At 38.9% G+C, this 20,378-nt stretch overlaps 1 protein-coding gene across 2 annotated transcripts in view; it reads right to left on the bottom strand.

Moving 5' to 3' along the window:
* nvd (cholesterol 7-desaturase nvd) overlaps positions 1-15,274 on the bottom strand; it is a 167,026-nt gene extending 151,752 nt beyond the window's left edge. The window contains exons 1-8 of one of the 2 annotated variants that reach the window (XR_016323853.1): positions 14,987-15,274; positions 11,012-11,195; positions 9,631-9,816; positions 8,968-9,140; positions 8,491-8,596; positions 5,995-6,116; positions 5,340-5,510; positions 4,212-4,453 (exon numbers count right to left, since the gene is read on the bottom strand). Coding sequence is in view for 1 of the 2 variants with exons in the window: in XM_028185795.2 (XP_028041596.2) it covers positions 4,289-4,453; positions 5,340-5,510; positions 5,995-6,116; positions 8,491-8,596; positions 8,968-9,140; positions 9,631-9,816; positions 11,012-11,195; positions 14,987-15,241 (1,362 nt within the window). In the remaining variant the exon portion in view is untranslated. Of the gene's footprint in view, positions 1-3,510; positions 4,454-5,339; positions 5,511-5,994; positions 6,117-8,490; positions 8,597-8,967; positions 9,141-9,630; positions 9,817-11,011; positions 11,196-14,986 lie in introns of those variants that run through there. The other variant, XM_028185795.2, reaches the window with a different exon arrangement.
* Between the last annotated feature and the right edge of the window lie 5,104 nt (positions 15,275-20,378).

Below are 20,378 nucleotides of genomic sequence, written 5' to 3'. Positions count from 1 at the left end.
CTTTTATTTATTTGATAATAATAGAAGACGACTATGATTTATAAACGTTATTTAGTGTTTGAACCAGCATATATATTAAAGGTAAGTCTCAGTTGTTATTGGTTTTAATGTATTTGATTAAATAAAAATACATGTAAAAATCTGTTGTTTTTGGGGATATTGGGGACGTCTTAGGTACAAATAACAACGAAAAAGGGGTCAATTGGGATGAGAATACGTGAAATGGAAACGACCTAAGTATAAATAGGTACAGGTTTGTAGGGTTGTCTATGTAGTTATAACAATATTTTTTAAATTTGTTGGTAAAAATCTGGTTTATTCGAAACGAAATTGGGAATAAGTCTTTATTTGAAATAGATAAGCAATTTAATATATGTAAGTCGATTTTGCAGAGACATGTAACAAGATTAATGAAATCTCAAGGTGGACAAAAATGTCTAAGTAATACATAATAAAATATTTAATATTTGTTCAGAGTGGGGGTATTCATCTGATTAATCCATGGAATAACCGACACACCTAATCTCTTAACCCAGATAGAAATATCAGCACTGTCGATTGCACCTATAATTGAGGTGATGTCTGCCATGTACTTTTATCAGTTTTTCAATTTTTTTTATTGATGATCACTTTGTTGGTGCAACTAAATAAATAAATAAATTAAAACTATATATAAAAATAAAAGTAGTGCCGCCAGCCCTAGCAAATTTCTCATTTCGTCCCAATTAACCGCAATTTTCGGGTAAATAGGGATTGCACCTATTTTTGCATTTTTTGCTTAAACTGGAATGCTAGTTGCATAATTTTAAATTAGACAACAAAGATGGCCCCAAGACTCAATCATTTTGATCCTGATATAGCAATATATACATCAACAACTACCTTAAAATTGCTCATAAAGTTGGAATTTGTCCCTAAACGCCCCATTTTACGGTAGCTTAAAAGTTAACTCAAATTTGTTCGCAATTGGAACAGCGCCCCTAGCGGCAAACGTAGGCAAACGTTCCAACTCCATACAAATTTGACTTAACTTTTAATGTTAAAGCTAACTCATATTTGTATGGAGTTAGAACGTTTGCCTGCGTTTGCCGCTAGGGGCGCTGTTCTGACTCCATAGAAATTGGAGTTAACTTTTACGCTATCGAGGGTGTCGATCGAGAGGAAAAAAAGCTCGCACTAAGCTCACTGAGCGCATAGATGTAAATGCCGCCACTTGTCTTGAAACATGAGGCTTATATCTCAATAGTAGTCTCAATAACTCGCGCCAGAAATAAGCAAGGCGGTAGTATTTAACCTAAAAGCAATAATTCCAAGCCAATATGTACCAATTTGTTACAACAAAACAAATAATCATAACGGAATAGCCTACGAAATGTTACGCGTGTATGACTGTATGATCTACAATAGGGATGAGTAACCTTTTTAATCAATGGGCCAATTTAAATTTTAGTTTACTTTCTTTAAGGGTTTTTGTGACCTCGTAACTACGACCTTTAAGTCATGTCTTATTTTATTTCATATTCATAATTTTATGAAAAATAATAATATGGAGTGAAATGAAATGAAGATGATTAATTTGAGACATTAATCAACTGGGATAAAATTAAATGAATTGAGATGATATGGGATGAGATATAATTTCAGTAAAATGCTGGTTATTTATTGAAAATTTTCATTGGACTTTTTGGAGGTTCCCGAGAAGTTACGTCCAGCGGCCTTGTTTTATTTTCCCACATATTATTATGTGCACTTTCACAGATATTAAACAGTTAATAAACCACCATTATTACACATTTAAAGCTGAAGAAACACTAAATAGACAAAATAAAACAAATCACACAACGTCACGCCTCGCGTTCCCGCCAAAGTCATTTTAATTTGTTTTGGCGGGCCGTACATAGCTTAACTGTTATTAATAATTTACGAAAATGAATTTATAATAAACTAGAGGTCCCGTAGTAGTCGAAATTCGACTATAATTAATTGTGATTGTAATTTTGTACACTATTATGATTGTATTTTATACTTCTATAAACACAAATTTCGCCAAGACTACACTATAAAAAATATTAACAAAGGCAAACAATATTTAATCTATTCTCAATTTGACAACAGACGTCAAGAACAAAAGTTTGACAATAAATAGAATGCATGCGTGTGTGCGTCAAATACATGGTATGTAGTGTGTGTAATGTTTTCTTTATTGATTTAATGTATCTTTTATGCATTATTTTTGTTTTTTTCTTGTTGCATCTTGCATTAAAGTTTGTATTTGAAATTACTTTACTTTTCTTTTTCGTTTTACATTTTCTTATTCTAATATTTATATATTAATACGTGAAGCAAAAACTTTGTATCCCTTTTTACGAAAATTGCGCGGACGGAGGAGTATGAAATTTTCCACACTTATAGAGAATATAGAGAAGAAGTGCACAATGCTAATATTTTTTTAAAATAATGCATAAAAGATACATGAAATCAATAAAGAAAACATTACACACACTACATACCATGTATTTGACGCACACACGCATGCATACTATTTATTGTCAAACTTTTGTTCTTGACGTCTGTTGTCAAATTGAGAATAGATTAAATATTGTTTGTCTTTGTTAATACTTTTTAACGTGTAGTCTTGGCGAAATTTGTGATTATAGAAGTATAAAATATAACCATAATAGTGTACAAACTTACAATTCCAATTAGTTATAGTCGAATTTCGACTACTGCGAGATCTTTAGTTAACATTGTTACGCCGGTAAGAGTAACACCATCTATCGCCAAATAGTCGCAATTGTATTAAAATTTTTGAAGGTTTCACTTCTACCAAGTGTGAATTGCACACATGTTTTTTTATTACACTTCATGTTAAATTACCATTGGCGAATTTAATGCTTAAGACATTCTCTACCAGTCAACCAAAGGTAGTGCAGAGTAAACAATGGTGGATGCATTGAAATTTAGTGTTCCTTTACTTTGAAACTTTACAATGTTAGCTTATAAGCCCCTTAGCGTCTATAAAAGTGGACTCCTCCTCCTTCAGTCGATCGCTCATTGCTGAGCATCGTGATGCGCCCGCCTGTGACCTTTTTTTGTAATTTTTAGCCACTTATGTCAGTCAGTGGCACAGTGAAGTGCGTGGCTCAGTCTCATGTCCAGACACTCAGACACTTGCTCACTCCATCTTTTTCGGCTACGACCTCTGGACTAATATAGGAAAATTGAACAAACTAGCTGATCGTGACTTCTAGACTTCCCCCAAAAAGCCAATTTTCAATAAACAATCAATTCAACTGAAACTATTTTATCTCAATCTTACATTTAAAGTATTCATGTAGCAGTTCGAAGAAGACTTTCATAAAACACGACACTGGAAATAATTTCGTCTCGAGAGATCGATCTCCATTCTGAATATAGAGGGTAGAGGTAAGGAGCGCCATCTTTGTGTAATAAAAATTGTCCGCTGAAAGTGAGCCAATTAAGGTGGCGCCACTGTAGCAAGTGGAAGGATTTATTTTATTTATTTATTGCTTAAATGGGCTAACGAGCTCACAGTCCACCTGGTGTTAAGTGGTTACCGGAGCCCATATACATCTACAAGGTTAACCCACCTTGAGATATGAGTTCTAAAATCTCAGTTACAAAGGCTGCCCCGCCCTTCACACCGAAAAGCAGCCAGTAATTAAGTAAATTATAATTTTGCGGGTTTCATTTTTAATACACGATGCTATTAGTTTACCGTGAAAGTCAATCGTAAACATTTGGTAAGTACGTATTTAGTTAGAAAAAAATTATTGGTGCCCGCCTGCGGGGTTCGAACACTGGTGCATCGCTCAACTCGAATGCACCGGACGTCTTATCCTTTAGGCCACGACGACCTCTGAAGAGCAGTGCCAAAACTACCACACTTCAACCCGGCACACTTCTGTTTAAAACAACTATATTGAAATCATTTTCACTTCCTACACTACCGCTATTTCGGTGAGTCTTCCAACAATAACTTGCTGTTTACAGGCAAACACTTTTGCAATTTGATTCCTGTAGGGACATTAGGATTAGTAGCGCATGCCATTTTGTGCAACGCTTGATATGGTCAGTCGTACATAATCCACCCGACACGTCAGACACTTGTGACAATATACGAAGTAAAATCGGAACTAACTTGTTTTATTTATAAAGAACAGTTTACAGTATTGCATTAGAAACCGTACAATCCCTATACAAGATGGCGCTCCTTACTTCTACCCTCCACAGAACGAAAATCGTACAAAATGGCCGCGTTAAATCGTCACCAGTCCAATGGATTCTGCAGCGCGTCCCTGAAACTGAGGCTGTGCTCACTGTAGAACTGACCGAACCAATTCCTGAAGGTTCGTATCGTCTTATCGGTTTTAACGTAGGCAGGCGCGCTAACGAACCGCTTGCTGTTCCATATAGTTACGTCCCTCTCGAACTAAAACAAAAAAGATTGTTACAGCGACATCTGTATTTCAGAATTGTAAGCTTTACAGCGACATCTATATTTCAGAACTAAAAACTTCTAACTGTAATTATAGTCAAAATTTCAAATAGCAATTCTATGTAAAAACAGAGTCGTTTCTTTATTTTATTCGTGTTAATAACACATGAAACTAGTACTAATATAACTAGACGGAACTGTAAAAACAAAGAAACAACATTTAAAGTGTATTTTTGTTGTAAAATTACTACGCAGTACTAAATGGAAATTAATTTCATAACTTCATATTTTCATCATTTCTATGACTGCTCTTTTATTGACATTCGATTTTACTTCCAAGTTATTTACGAATATTTGATAATTACCCTTTGCGAGTCTAACTGATTAATCTCAGTATAAAACTAGCTTGAAACCTGAAGAAGTACTAAGTTATCAATTGAAAATAAACTACACGATTGTCGAGATTCCTACCGAAATGTCAGAGCACTGACGTTTAGTATATAATTTTAAGCGCCATCTACATTTTAAGAATCGAACTGACGTTTTAGCGCCATCTACATTTTAAGAATTGGACTGAGGCTACGTTCACACATAGTCTCCGTGTATACGGTACCCATTTTAATGGATACGACAAAAAATTATGCTTCGTTCACAAATAGGCACCGTATAACGTTCAATGTATCCGTCATTACTGGATACGATGTTCACAGGCAAATTCGTAGTATACCGCCGCTATTCTGCCAGGATGAAACTTGTTTATCTAGTTGCACCATCCGCCGGCCTCTCACCCCCACCAGCGCCATCTAGCGCCATCTACATTTTAGGAGCTGTAACATTTTAACTTTGTGTTTTGCGAATACCGTCAAATTGTTTTACTTACCATGTACGCTTCGCACCTCACGAGGAACGCTCCGACGGGTGCGTTGTACGCCGGTGAGTACACCCGGTGGATGACCTTCTGCAGCAGAGGACCGAGAGGAGTCACCGACTGCGCTATGTAAAAAGGACCGACGCTGGTCTTCAGGAATAAACGGACATGTCCGGGGCCGATCTGCAAATGGAAACTCAACTCACACCAGGGAAATTTCTCGAAACAATTTCTATCAATGACAATGTTAATGCCCACCTACTGTTAAGTGGTCACTGGAGCCCATAGATATCTACAACGTAACCGTCACCTTAAAATATGACTTCTAAGGTCTCAGTATAATTACAACGGCTGCCCCGCCCTTAGAACCGAAACGCATTACTGCTTCACGGCAGAAATAGGCAGGGCGGTGATACCTACCCGTGCGGAGTCACAAGAGGTCCTACCACCAGTAATAAAAGTAAATAAGGCAGCGTGTACGTGGTTTTCTCGGTTTTCACTGCGCAGATGATAGTATAGTTTGGAGATTTATAGTCCGAACAAAAGTGCTTCGTAAAAGTGACCCTTAGCACTGAGGAACACGATGCAAGGAGGAAGATGAGAGGTTTTTGGCTAAATCAAAATCGACACTATCGTTTAGATGTTAAGATTGTATTTTGTACGTCACCTGTGTAACTTTAACGTCGATGCGTGCCAAATCGTATTTGAGAACTTTATATTCTTGCGTGATGTGCATTAGCGATGTGTGATCGTCGGATTTCGTCCAATCCGCGTTCCACACGTGTCGGCCTGAAAAAGATGCGATTTCGTTAATAGCACCCCTTGTCGCTAGATGGCGGTAACATCGATGCACGGTTTCGCATTCGTATCGCGTGATGGCGCTGTTCTCAAAAATTTGAATGGCGTTTATACATAGCATCATAAAAATTCTCACTGATTAGTTATTAGCCTTTGTTCGAATGGACTTTCACGGTAATATACTTATAATGATAAGGAATATTCTAAAAATGGTTGAACAATAATATAAGACTTAATGGCGTTTTCTGTACAATGTTAAGAAAACAATATTTAAAGCCTTTATTTTTCACAAATTATTATTTTACACAGTATTATATTGAATCCAGTAAAACTGAACTCCTCTTTTTAACCGAATTCAAAAAAAGAGGACGTTCTCAATTAGACTGTATGTTTTTTTATGTCTGTTATCTCATAACTTATGACTGGGTGAATCGATTTCGATGATTGTTTTTTTATTAGAAAGCCGCCGCTTCCCCTGTGGTCCCATTTTTCCCAATTTAGTCCAGTTCTGATAATAGTATTCATGAGAAAACCATATAAGTCTTAAGTTTGCATTAAGTACGTGCGCGACAAATAGATGAATCACTCAATAACTCAATATCACGTCAACCGATTTCGATGATTATTGTTTTTAGTGTATATTCATTTGTTTTGGAATAATTTTTTTCTATTTAAAGTCGATTTTTGTTAAACATGTCTATTTACAATTATTTCTCAATGACAGTTCAGTTCAGCTCAGTTAATCTATATAAGAAAAATCTTTTGTTTTAAACTAAAATGTTTCAAAGGTTTAATATACCTATTCAGGTCATAAATTCTGTCACATGTTTAATGTAAAATAATTGAAACAAGTTTATTCATTATGTAACCATTCATATACCAAAATGAACTTAACAAAACATAAATTCTTATGACACTATAGTTTATTCAAAATGACCTCCGTGATTTTGAATACAGGCCATCAATCTGCGCGGCCAGTCGTCTATCGCAGCACGAACGAGGTCCATGTCAATATCGGCGGCTGCCTTAATCAAGGATGTCTTGAGTGACTCCAAATTGGGATGAGGCTTTGAGCACGCCTTTTCCTCCAAGTGTTGCCATATCTTGTAATATAACGGATTCAAATCTGGACTGGAGGAGGGCCAGTCTTCGTGCCGGATGAAGTCGATTTCACGCGCCGCCAGCCAGTCTTGTGTGCTCTTCGCTCTATGAGCTGGCGCCGAATCTTGTTGGAATACCCAGTGCCTGTTATTGAACATGGTATGAGAAACAGGTTCCACAAGGTTCGTCAGGACTGTATTTTGATACACAACTGCATTCGTTTTTACACCTTTCTCACAAAAATGTACCTCTGTTAAGCCCCAATAAGAAACTCCCAACCATACCATGAGCGAGGATGGAAAATGACCTCGTTGGACACGCGGAATACGGTTGCTCGCTTCTTCACTACTGTGTGCGTACACCTTATCATTTTTTTTGTTGTAGCTCTCTTCTAAGGTAAAAATTTTTTCATCCGAAAAAAGAATTTCCCGATATTTTTTTCCCGCGTACCGCTTCAACAAAGCGCGGCATCTCTTCAGTCTCAGGTCCATTAGACGAGCATTCAAACGATGTCCTGTTTTTCTTCGATATGCCCGAAGCCCTAAGTCTTCATTTAACACCCTTTTCACCGTGGTTCTGCTTAACCCCATCTGAAGGGCCAACAGTTTCTGCTTACGTTTGGGATTTCTTTGAATTCGCGCCTTCACAGCTTTTATCACTGCTGGAGTCCTAACAGACCGAGGGCGACCACTTCTTGACCTGTCATCTACACTAGAGTCTTCATTGTATCGTTTGATGGTACGATAAACGAATCTTTTGGTTATATTCAAATTTTTCAGTATGTTAAAAATTTGAATTGGCGCGTAACCGCAACGATGCAACGCAATAACTGCAACACGGTCTTCTTTAAGCGTCCACTCCATATTTAAAAATGAGTAAAATTCTAAAAGTATACATTTTTATTTTCTTGAACAATTCGAAATTCGAATTCAATAAACTTTTTTGTGGCCAGCATTCTAAAAGAAAAGTTTTTACTGTGTGACAATACTTATGACCTGACTAGTTATAAGTAAGAATTAAAAAAAAAAAAAGTTTTTCTTTACATACTTAAAAAGACAAGGGTTCAGTAAATTTTCGAAATATTGCGTTAAGAGCAGAAATAATGCGTCAGTCGCGTCTGTGTTTTAGTTTAAAACCAATCCCTGATCTACTGTGCTTATATATTTCAGCTTACCTATGATTTCGCCCTGATCTACTGTGCATATATATTTCAGTTTACCTATGATTTAGTCCTGATCTACTGTGCTTATATATTTCAGTTTACCTATGATTTCGTACAGTGCGGGATATCTCTCTCCGAGATCACTGAGCAGCGAGGAGGAGTGGACGGCGTTCAGATGAGGAACATCAGCACCATTTTCTGGTATTTCCTGGAATGAAGACCAAAAGAACGCTAGTTTTATTCTTTATTTTTATTGGTTAGATAGGTGGATAAGCTCACGGCACGCTTGCGACGAAGTGCTCGACGAGTAAAGTAACCCACAGACACAGCCCACTGAGTTTCTCGCCGGATCTTCTCAGTGGGTCGCGTTTCCGATCCGGTGGTAAATTCTGCGAAGCACAGCTCTTGCTAGGGCCAGTGTTAGCAACATTCCCGGCTTGAGCCCCGTGAGCCTAGTAGTAAGTAAATCTAGAATAACCCCTCGAGGTTACTAGAATAGCAGAATACTAGAAGGTAGCAAAGATAAAAAAAAGCTATTTCTACTCGACAAAAGATGGCTCTGATATCAAAAAATCTCACCTGTATGTGAGCGCTGACTTCGAACTCGTTTCTCCCTCGATATCCGAACTCCTTAAGCTCAGGTGGATCGGTGATCTCCCACAGCGGCTCCCTGCCTTCAGCGTCGTGCCAGATCCAGACGGCGCCGTCTGTTTCCACCACGCACCAGGTCCTGATCGATACGCCTTTTGGTGCTGGAAATTTGAAGTGAGCGGCTGTCACAGCGGATAGTGGCGTGTTCACGATCGATGGAATGGTCCGGGATGTGTTTTTTGTTACTTAGACGGAGGTGAACGAGCTCACAACCCACCTGGTGCTAAGTAGTTACCGAAGCCCATAGACATCTATAACGTAAATGCCGCCACCCACCTTAAGACATGAGTTGTAAGGTCTCACTATAGTTACAACAGCTGCCCCGTCCTTCAAACCGAAACGCATTATCGCTTCACGGCAGAAATAGGCAGAGCGGTGGTACCTACCCGCGCGGACTCCCAAGACGTCCTACCACCAGTAAAAGTAAAGTAAGCCGTCGCTTATGACGAAGGGTTCTGTGAGTTAATTAACCCACAGACATAGCCTACTGAGTTTCTCGCCGGTTGTTCATCTTATTTTCATAATCAATAATAAATTACAGTTCCCGAAGCGAATCGAAGGCCCTACTACTAAAATAAAGTAAAGCATTACCAATATCAGAGCCGGGCAAGCTGACGCAGGTGCCGGCCGCGTTGAAACGCCACTTGTGGAAGGGGCATTCGATACAGCTGCCGCGTACCGTGCCACCGACCGCAAGATTCGCGCCCAAATGCGGACAGTATGCGTCCACGCACCGGGCCAGGCCGTCCTCGCCACGGTACACGCACAAATTCTGACCTGCAATGATTAACGAATTACATCCAGTGCGGTTGTGTATTTGACGCGAAAAAGCGACGCAAAACAAACGAACATTACATAACATAACACGATATTCTACAACACCACAGTTACTGGTGGTAGAACCTCTTGTGAGTCTGCGCGGGTAGGTACCAACACCCCGCCTATTTCTGCCGTGAAGCAGTAATGCGTTTCGGTTTGAAGGGTGGGGCAGCCGTTGTAACTATACTGAGACCTTAGAACTTATATCTCAAGGTGGGTGGCGCATTTACGTTGTAGATGCCTATGGGCTCCAGTAACCATTTAACACCAGGTGGGCTGTGAGCTCGTCCAACCATCTAAGCAATAAAAGTAAAATAAAAAAGCACGGTTCCACTCTAACACGATAAGAAATTCTCCAAAACTCCTCTTATAACGCGGTACTTCTACAACATGATAATGAGACTCTTTTTTTAAAAACATCTGCAACTTGATTCACATTAATGTAGTGAAACTTCTCTTTCGATGTGTAGTATTGTGATTTTCTTCATTTTTCATCCTTAAATCGGATTGCTCTTGTAAAAGGGAATGGTGTGTATAAGAGATGTGACATGAAGATGATGTTCCCTATTCTACATTTATATTATATATATTTTAAATTATAGATAGAAAAAGAAATATATTGTTAGGCCAGTAAGAGTAACGACATCTATCGCCGAATAGTCGAACGAATATCGAAGGATATACAATCTATCTAGGACGAAGGATCGATAGGTTCGAAGGATCTAGAACGCTCGAGAAGTACGACGCCATCTATTGTCAGATAGCAGAAACACAATACTCGACTTGTGTGGAAATTTAAAAGAAAAAAACCTTAATCTCACATAGTTTAACAGTGGATGGCAAGGTTTTTTTTTAAAATCGACAACTACATAATAGTGTTTTATTATTACTATTCGACGATATATGTCATTAGGCAGCTCTACAATCATCAAGGCTCGTTACCAGGAACATAGGTTGTATTTCAATACCATTATCGTCCATCGAGAAACGTAATGAAATTGTTATTTGAAATCACGATAAGCGCGTGATTCTTAAATTTGTTACAAAGCGAAAAACGTGCATTACAAGACACGAAAACTTTGTGACGTTTGAAACCTCGGTCGATAGATGTCACTGTTCTCAAATTTACCGTGACATCCGAAAGAATATTTACCCAGGGCATCGATAGAGAGGACGCTGCCAACTTTAAGCTCCCTTGTTTCGGCGACCGCGAACCACCCGTTGGGGTAGGGAGGGGGCAATTTGCTGCCCATCCGTCTGGAGGCTTGGGCGCGACTGATCCGCCTCCCCCTGTCCGGACCTTGAGGTATATGATCGAAGCCGACTTCTGTCAGTTCCTGTTTTGAAAATGCATGACTATAACGTTATTGCGTGCCTCAAGCTCGGACGGAACGTGACACTTTTTTATGCGTGCAGCCGGCGTTCATCGATTTTTAAGACATTATCACGTCAATTAAATTTAAACAAGATCATGACCGAGCTTTGCTCGGCTTTTTTTTTTGATAACGCCATCTTGGTTAGCTACCCTTAATTAAGAAAAATAGTATTATTATTCGCCAATAGATGTCGGGAAGAGTTGATTATTGAAAACACGAATAAAACAATATTTTCTGAAAATAAATCGTAGCTAGATCGATTTATCGCCCCCGAAATCCCCTGTATACTAAATTTTATGAAAATCGTTGGAGCCGTTTCTGAGATTCAGGCTATATATACCTAGTCAGGTCATAAATTCTGTCACATGTTTAATGTAAAATAATTTAATAACAAGTTTATTCATTATGTAACCATTCATATACCAAAATGAACTTAACAAAACATAGATTCTTATGACACTAAAGTTTATTCAAAATGACCTCCGTGATTTTGAATACAGGCCTTCAATCTGCGCGGCCAGTCGTCTATCGCAGCACGAACGAGGTCCATGTCAATATCAGCGGCTGCCTTAATCAAGGATGTCTTGAGTGACTCCAAATTGGGATGAGGCTTTGAGTACGCCTTTTCCTCCAAGTGTTGCCATATCTTGGAATCTAACGGATTCAAATCTGGACTGGAGGAGGGCCAGTCTTCGTGCCGGATGAAGTCGATTTCACGCGCCGCCAGCCAGTCTTGTGTGCTCTTCGCTCTATAAGCTGGCGCCGAATCTTGTTGGAATACCCAGTGCCTGTTATTGAACATGGTATGAGAAACAGGTTCCACAAGGTTCGTCAGGACTGTATTTTGATACACAACTGCATTCGTTTTCACACCTTTCTCACAAAAATGTACCTCTGTTAAGCCCCAATAAGAAACTCCCAACCATACCATGAGCGAAGATGGAAAATGACCTCGTTGAACACGCGGAATACGGTTGCTCGCTTCTTCACTACTGTGTGCGTACACCTTATCATTTAGTTTGTTGTAGCTCTCTTCTACGGTAAAAATTTTTTCATCCGAAAAAAGATTTTCCCGATATTTTTTTCCCGCGTACCGCTTCAACAAAGCGCGGCATCTCTTCAGTCTCAGGTCCATTAGACGAGCATTCAAACGATGTCCTGTTTTTCTTCGATATGCTCGAAGCCCTACGTCTTCATTTAACACCCTTTTCACCGTGGTTCTGCTTAACCCCATCTGAAGGGCCAACAGTTTCTGCTTACGTTTGGGATTTCTTTGAATTCGCGCCTTCACAGCTTTTATCACTGCTGGAGTCCTAACAGACCGAGAGCGACCACTTCTTGACCTGTCATCTACACTAGAGTCTTCATTGTATCGTTTGATGGTACGATAAACGAATCTTTTGGTTATATTCAAATTTTTCAGTATGTTAAAAATTTGAATTGGCGCGTAACCGCAACGATGCAACGCAATAACTGCAACACGGTCTTCTTTAAGCGTCCACTCCATATTTAAAAATGAGTAAAATTCTAAAAGTATACATTTTTATTTTCATGAACAATTCGAAATTCGAATTCAAAAACTTTTTTGTGGCCAGCATTCTAAAAGAAAAGTTTTTACTGTGTGACAATACTTATAACCTGACTAGTTATATACAAGAATTTCTCGTTTAAAGGATTTTAGTTACAAAAGAACAAAGTACACTTTCCGTCTCTTTTAAATCAAGCTAATACATTAAGCTTTATTTTAAGCCGCATTAAGGCTTAAATTATTAAAATCGAAACAGAAAAAATTACAATTCAATTCAGTTCAATTTTTGGCGTTTACCAAAAAAAAGTAGAATTTTGGATTGAACACTTCAATTCTAAAGGTGCGATATTATTATATTAAGCATTCATGTTACGCTACACAGCTATATAGTGAGTCTACATATTAATACGTGAAGCAAAAACTTTGTACCCCTTTTTACGAAAATTGCGCGGACGGAGGAGTATGAAATTTCTCACACTTATAGAGAATATAGAGAAGGAGTGCAGTGTGCTTAGTGCGAGTTTTTTAACGTTCTTTATAGTGTTAAAGTTAGCCCAATTTTGTATGGAGTTGGAACAGCGCCTCTAGCGGCAAACGTAGGCAAACGTTCGAACTTCATACAAATTTGATTTAACTTTTACGCATTGACAAGAACGTTAAAAAACTCGCACTAAGCACACTGAATGCTAATATTTTTTGTAAATTATGCCTTAAAAATACATTAAATCAATAAATCATTACACACATTACCATGTATTGTATTTGACATTATACAGGGTGGCCCATAAGTCCTTTGAAAAGTAAAATTTGAATAAAACGAACAGGGCGCGCGTGAGCGGTGCAGGGGAAGCGGGGGGAGTAACTTCGGTTTCTGGGAATTTAGTCGCGATGGAGCGTTTTACCGGAGCGGACCGTGCGTTTTGTGTGCGCGAGTTTTATAAAAACGACAATTCGGCAACCGTTGCGCGGCGTAAATTTCGAGAACACAAAGGTTTACACAACTTTGACGACACTCCAACTCTTCAAACGATTAAGAACTGGGTTGCTAAGTTCGAGGAGACCGGTTCGACGTTAGATAAACCGCGGTTGGGTCGCCCAAGGACGTCACGTACGGAACAAAACATAGACACAGTGACACAGTCTATTCGCGAAAATCCGACACAGTCAACTCGTAAGCGCGCTAGAGCATTAAACGTATCCAGGACATCGTTACAACGGATTTTGAAGAAAGATTTACATATGCACCCTTACAAAATTCAGTTGGTTCAAGAATTAAAGGAAACTGACGGTATTCAAAGACAAAATTATGCGAATGAAATGTTGAATCGGTTTACTTCCTTCAATAACATAATGTTCTCTGACGAGGCTCATTTCCATCTTAACGGGCATGTTAGTAAACAAAATTGCCGCTATTGGAGCCCCATCAATCCAAAACTTAAGCATCAGAAGCCCTTACATAGTCCGAAATTGACTGTTTGGGCCGCTATGTCAGCCCATGGTATCCTAGGGCCTTACTTCTTTGAGGATGGCAGAGGGCGCGCAGTTACTGTTACGTCGGAGCGATATGTGGCTATGATCGAAGAGTTTTTCATACCAGAATTGCAAAACTTTTCAGGCTTTAATGCCAGGACGTGGTTTCAACAGGATGGGGCCACTTCTCACACCTCTAACACTGCTATGCCCGTTATCCGTCAACTTTTTCCTGGCAAAGTTATCTCTAAGAGAGGAGACATTTCCTGGCCTCCACGTAGTCCAGATCTGACCCCGATGGATTTTTTTTTGTGGGGCTACCTTAAGGCTAAAGTATACGACACAAACCCGCGGTCAATTGAGGCCCTAAAAGAAAACATCCGCAGAGAAATGACAAGCATTTCAGCAGTGACGTGCCGCGCAGTCATCGACAATTTTAGACGTCGTTTGCAAGAGTGCCGTGATCGCAACGGATTACATTTAGGAGATGTTATTTTCAAAAAATAATTCCCGTTTTTTAAGCTTTTTATGTAAATAAAAATTTAATTCATAATGTAATTAGTTTTATTTTAATAATTTTTTTTTCATATCAAAGGACTTATGGGCCACCCTGTAGTTTAGTCTTGGCGAAATCTGCATAAGAAGTGTAATAGTTTTTGACGATATAACCAATAATAATGTTCTTAACATAAAATTTAAATTAATTATAGTCGAATTTGGGCTACTACGGGACCACTAGTCCCAATAAACTCACCTTTTTATAGAAAACAGGACTGATATATGACTTGTATATAACATACAAAATCGCGGAGAACGCAAATATTAATGTTAGTATTAAAATATATTCAACGATCGAACTGAATACGTATTTTGATGACTCAATCGTTATATTCTTTTGGAGTAACAGAAAAATGTTTGTTGTTTCTGCTTTCGGTCCGGCGTCGGGGCACGCCGTGTTCGAAGAGACGGCTTCCGTGATGGCGGATGGAAAATGTTGACGATCCGCCATTTTGTTTGTTTGAATTTGAGACAACAATCTCGTTCAATTCTGAAACAAAATATGTCACTTAAGCATGTCTTTTTTTGTAGGTAGGTACATTAAAATATAATTGAATATGCAATTTCGAAAAGGGCACATGAGTCGACTATTATCAAAGCCGGCAATGTGACTTTTGGACAATTATTGGTAAATGAGAAAAACGAATTATTGACTTTGTATTCCATTGGCAGTCACAAAACTCTTCTGAATGACATCTTAGATAAATAACAGGTTATAACCTTTATTTATATAACCTTTATTTAATGCAGGTTTTGAACCGTATTCTTTGAAGGAGACGATTATATTCAAATCAATCTGTATCGACATATCAATAACATTTTTTTGTCCAAATGCACAGATTGCCACCTTTGATAATAGACGACTCACATCTCTGAAAATGTAAAATGTTCAGGATATGAAAAAAAAATGATTATTTTCTAAAGCGGTGTAAAATTTAAAATATTAACTTTTGAGATATATTTTAGTGTTAATAAGCAATTGAAAAATTACTGGAATTATTATAAAACGGGTGTAGGTAAGCCTAAAAACTACATGTGTATGAAAAAACGTATTTGACAATATATGCGACATGTGCCCTTTTCGAAATTACATATTCAATTGTGTTATTGACTTTTCGATTGATTGATTGATTGATAATTGATATTATCTTATCTATCTATTATTGGCAGTAATGCACTATCATAACTATCTATTATTACCAGTAATGCGTTTCGGTTTGAAGGGTGGGGCAGCCGTTGTAACTATACTGAGACCTTAGAACTTGTATCTCAAGGTGGGTGGCGCATTTACGTTGTGGATGTCTATGGGCTCCAGTAACCACTTAACACCAGGGGGGCTGTGAGCTCGTCCACCCATAAATATAAGCAATAAAAAAAATAAAAAAATCAAACAGTTTGTGGATGTGAGATGTTATTTCGGGATAAAAGGTGTCCTATGCTTATCTCCCGATCTGATACTATCATATCAATATGTGGCTTCGAGCTAGGAAAGAGGACAAACAAACACACTTTTGCATTTATAATATTGCGCCATTCTAGAATTGAAGGGGCTTAACTAAAAAAATTAAGAAAATTATTTTTACGACTTAATAAATATGTATTCTATCGGTTTATACAGTCGAATTGAGAACCTACTCCTTTTTTGAAGTCGGTTAAAATAGTCAGAAAACGAAACCGTTCGGATAAAATAGTAGGAAACTATTTTATTTTTTATTTTTAATGCGTAGATGGACGGACGAGCTCACAGCCCAGCTGCTGTTAAGTGGGTACTGGAGCCCATAGACAACTATAACGGAAATGCGCCACCCGCCTTGAGATATAAGTTCTAAGGTCTCAGTATAGTTACAACGGCTGCCCCGCCCTCCAGACCGAAACGCATTACTGCTTCACGGCAGAAATAGGCAGGGCGGTGGTACCTACCCGCGTGGACTAACAAGAGGTCTTACCACCAGTAATATGTCCCGGCTGTCATTAGGGCTGTGGCTATTTATTATTCAGACCGATGTGAATCATTTAAATATATAGATAAATACATTCTAAAAGACTTTTGTGCGTCACGCCCTAACTACAGGTAACATTTCGCACTAATTTTATGTTTGGTTAATCAATTCTAAGTCGTTAGATCCTAATCTAATTTGATCATTAATTGCTTCCATTCAATGTAAGATAAAGTTTTAAATCGCGTTCACACTAGCAATCGATAGATGGCGTTAGTAGTATTTCGGAATATAGGCACGGTAGTGGCATCCTATTTGACTTTTAAAAGTATCTCGTTTAGCGCTATGACACGTCCCTTTTCAAATTAGACCAGAAAAGAGTTTTAAGCGGCAAACAGCTATTGCGAACCAGTGGTGGCCGTTTACCGTCAAGTGAGAGGTGTTTTCGTCCGTCTAGTAAGTCAAAATAATAATTAGGTAGCAATTAGGTTACGGAAGATCTCGTGTGTACTAATTAAAAAAAAATGACTTACCGAATTAATTCTTGTTTTTTTTTGCGTATTATATACGTCTGCTCCCTTCAACACCAGAACTCATACTGATCGGATAAAATCTCTTAAATCTTTATAAAACGCAAGATCAATTTATGTATACATGTTTTTTTTTTTCGTGCCTTCGTAAGCTGTTACTGTTTTGTATATCATTTGATTAAATGAATTCAAATTTACTGTAGAACCCTGCGCTCGGCGATACGAGACATTGTTTGTAATGTTTTTACCGCCAATTTCCTTAAGAATCGAGGTTGATATAACAATCGTATTGCTTCATCGCTGTACTACCCTTCAAAGCAAAATGCGAGACTTTTAGAATGTATTTTTTGCCCTACCTATTCGCTGGTAGCGTAAGGTCTATTCTAGCTACGCGTGGGTAGGTGAGCTCACGGGCTCGACCTGAGAGAATTTGCTAACACTAGCCCTAGTAAGGGCAGTACTTTGCTGAGTCTAGCTCCGGATCGGAAACGCGACCCACTGAAAAGATCCGGTGAAAAAATTCAGCGCGCTGAAAGTATATTTATCTATGATTGGTTCGCGGCAGATGTGGGCAGAAACACAAGCTCTCCTTAAATTGACAAACATGAACGCTTATTGCGTAGTTTTATGAAATAAAAAAAAAAAAAATTAAAATACTATTACTTTCGTAGCATTTGATAATATTTCATTCAGGATTAGGGATCAGTGGAAAATTACAATAGTGTGAGGATAAGTTTGTAGCGACTTTAAAACTAATATTAATAATAATTAAAATTAAAATAAAAATTGCATTTACATTAGCTTTTTTTATTTTGATAACAACGCCATCTGTTGTTGAGTAACCAATAACAATTCCTTAATCATTCAGAGAATAGATGGCATTGTACTTCAATTGTTTTATTTGATGAAACCCATTGCTAGCCTTAAAAATCCCATATTTTATCATGCCGTTAAAAATTCAGTGTCAATTAAATTTTACAATTAGATATGTTTTACAATAAACAATTTATAAGTCAATGCGGGCTAACAATTTTTACATCCTTAAAATTGCTTACTAAAATATTATAAGGTATTACTGATGTCATTGAAAATTTTCAGACTACAAATTGATCTGAAAATTTAGACAATTTGTCTATGACAAATAAAACTTTTTTCTGTGTTTAGTTATACATTAATTAAATGCCTTAACTTTAACAGCATATTATAAGTTTAGGGGCATCCGCTATAAGATGTCGCTAGTTTCCAAACAAAAAAAATTGTTGCAGCGTAGCCGTAGCGCCAAAATTATATTAGACTGCTTAACTCGTAACAATTCGCTCCGACGCTATTGTTACAAGCGCATCGCACCAAACGTTGCTCTATCTATGTGTTTGTTATATACAGCCCACAGCTGTGTGTTAGACGCGAGTTTTTTAACGTTTTCGATAGCGTAAAAGTTAACTGAAATTTTGTATGGAGTTGGAACAGCGCCCTTAGCGGCAAACGGAGGGAAGCTGTTCCAAATTATCGCCATTTTCTGGCAGTTCTAAAAAGATATTTCTACGACCGTCTTTAGAAGAAGATCTGTTTGAATGTTTTTAAAAGTAGTTAATAAAAAAATTGTCAAGATAGAACAAATAATGCGCCAATACAAAAACATTATTTGTTACATAGATGAAAATTTTAAATGTTCAGTTACTTTCTTGTGATAACCTAAAATACAACCAGCTTTATCGTTTTCGCATTTTAAAAAAAAATGGTTCCATTAAATTAATACTAAATTAATTCGGTATTTTTGAATATAAATGCAATTGACTGACTAGCGTTCTCGATCGCAGACCATTCAAAGAAGGATATGGTCGGTTTCAATGATCAGGTCATGGCGGGATCATCTCGAGAATTCCCTCCAAGAATTTTATAATGGAACATACGAGATAATACTAAAAAAACCTCGTCTCCTTGACTATAATAGGTAGAAGTAAGCATCATCTCAGTGTATTAAAAGTGTCCCCGGAAAGGGCGAATTAAGGTGGCGCCACTGTAGCAAGTGGAAGGATTTTAAAAACACCGCCTTAAACTATTAGAGTAGCTCTTACATATCGAGGCGTCAGTGTGCCGCATCGCGCTGACGGGACACCAGCCGATCGTCATCGCATCCGTATATCTCCCTCCTGACAAACCCCTCCTGAGCAGTGACCTCGAGACACTGCTCGGTATGGGGGACGCGGTCATTCTGGCAGGCGATTTAAATTGCCACCACACTAGGTGGAACTGCCATCGCACGAATGTGAACGGTAGGCGTCTCGACGCGTTCATAGACGACCTCACATTCGAAATATTCAACCCCCCGACCCCCACGTGCTATCCGTACAACGCCGCGCGTCGTCCGAGCACAATAGATCTGGCACTGCTGAGGAACGTAACTCTGCGCTTGCGCTCCATCGAGGCAATGTCAGAACTCGACTCAGACCACCGACCTGTCGTCATGCAGCTCGGTCGCCCACTCAACCGCGAACCAGATACGAGGACCATGGTGGATTGGAAGAAGCTGGGCACGTGCTTAGCTGACACCGCTCCACCAATCCTCCCTTGCGGCCCGGATTCAACTCCATCCCCCGAGGATACCGTCGAATCCATAAACATCTTCACTGATCACGTCTCGACGGCGATCATAAGATCCTCGAAACAAGTCGATGTGGAGGACTGCTTCCACCGCATCAGACTTTCCCCCGATCTTAGGGACCTCGTTAGAATCAGAAACGCGGCAATCCGGGCCTACGATCGATATCCCACGGATTCAAACCGGACTCGGATGCGTCGCTTACAGCGGGAGGTCAAATCCCGCTTAAGCGACGCCCGAAACGAAAACTGGGATAGTTATTTAGAAGAACTCGCGCCCACTCACCAAGCATACTGGCGACTAGCTAGGACCCTCAAGTCCGAAACTATCGTCACTATGCCGCCTCTCGTACGCCCCTCAGGCCAACCACCGGCTTACGATGACGATGACAAGGCAGAGTTGCTGGCCGATGCACTGCAAGAACAGTGCACCACCAGCACTCAACACGCGGACCCCGAACACACCGAGTTCGTCGACAGGGAGGTCGAGCGCAGAGCTTCCCTGCCGCCCTCGGACGCGTTA

The sequence above is a fragment of the Bombyx mandarina genome, chromosome 11 (genome assembly GCF_030267445.1).
Source record: "Bombyx mandarina strain Sakado chromosome 11, ASM3026744v2".
In the NCBI taxonomy this organism is placed as follows: domain Eukaryota; kingdom Metazoa; phylum Arthropoda; class Insecta; order Lepidoptera; family Bombycidae; genus Bombyx; species Bombyx mandarina.
The sequence above is the reverse complement of the archived record's forward strand: the minus strand, read 5'-3'. Positions and strand labels throughout refer to the sequence as shown.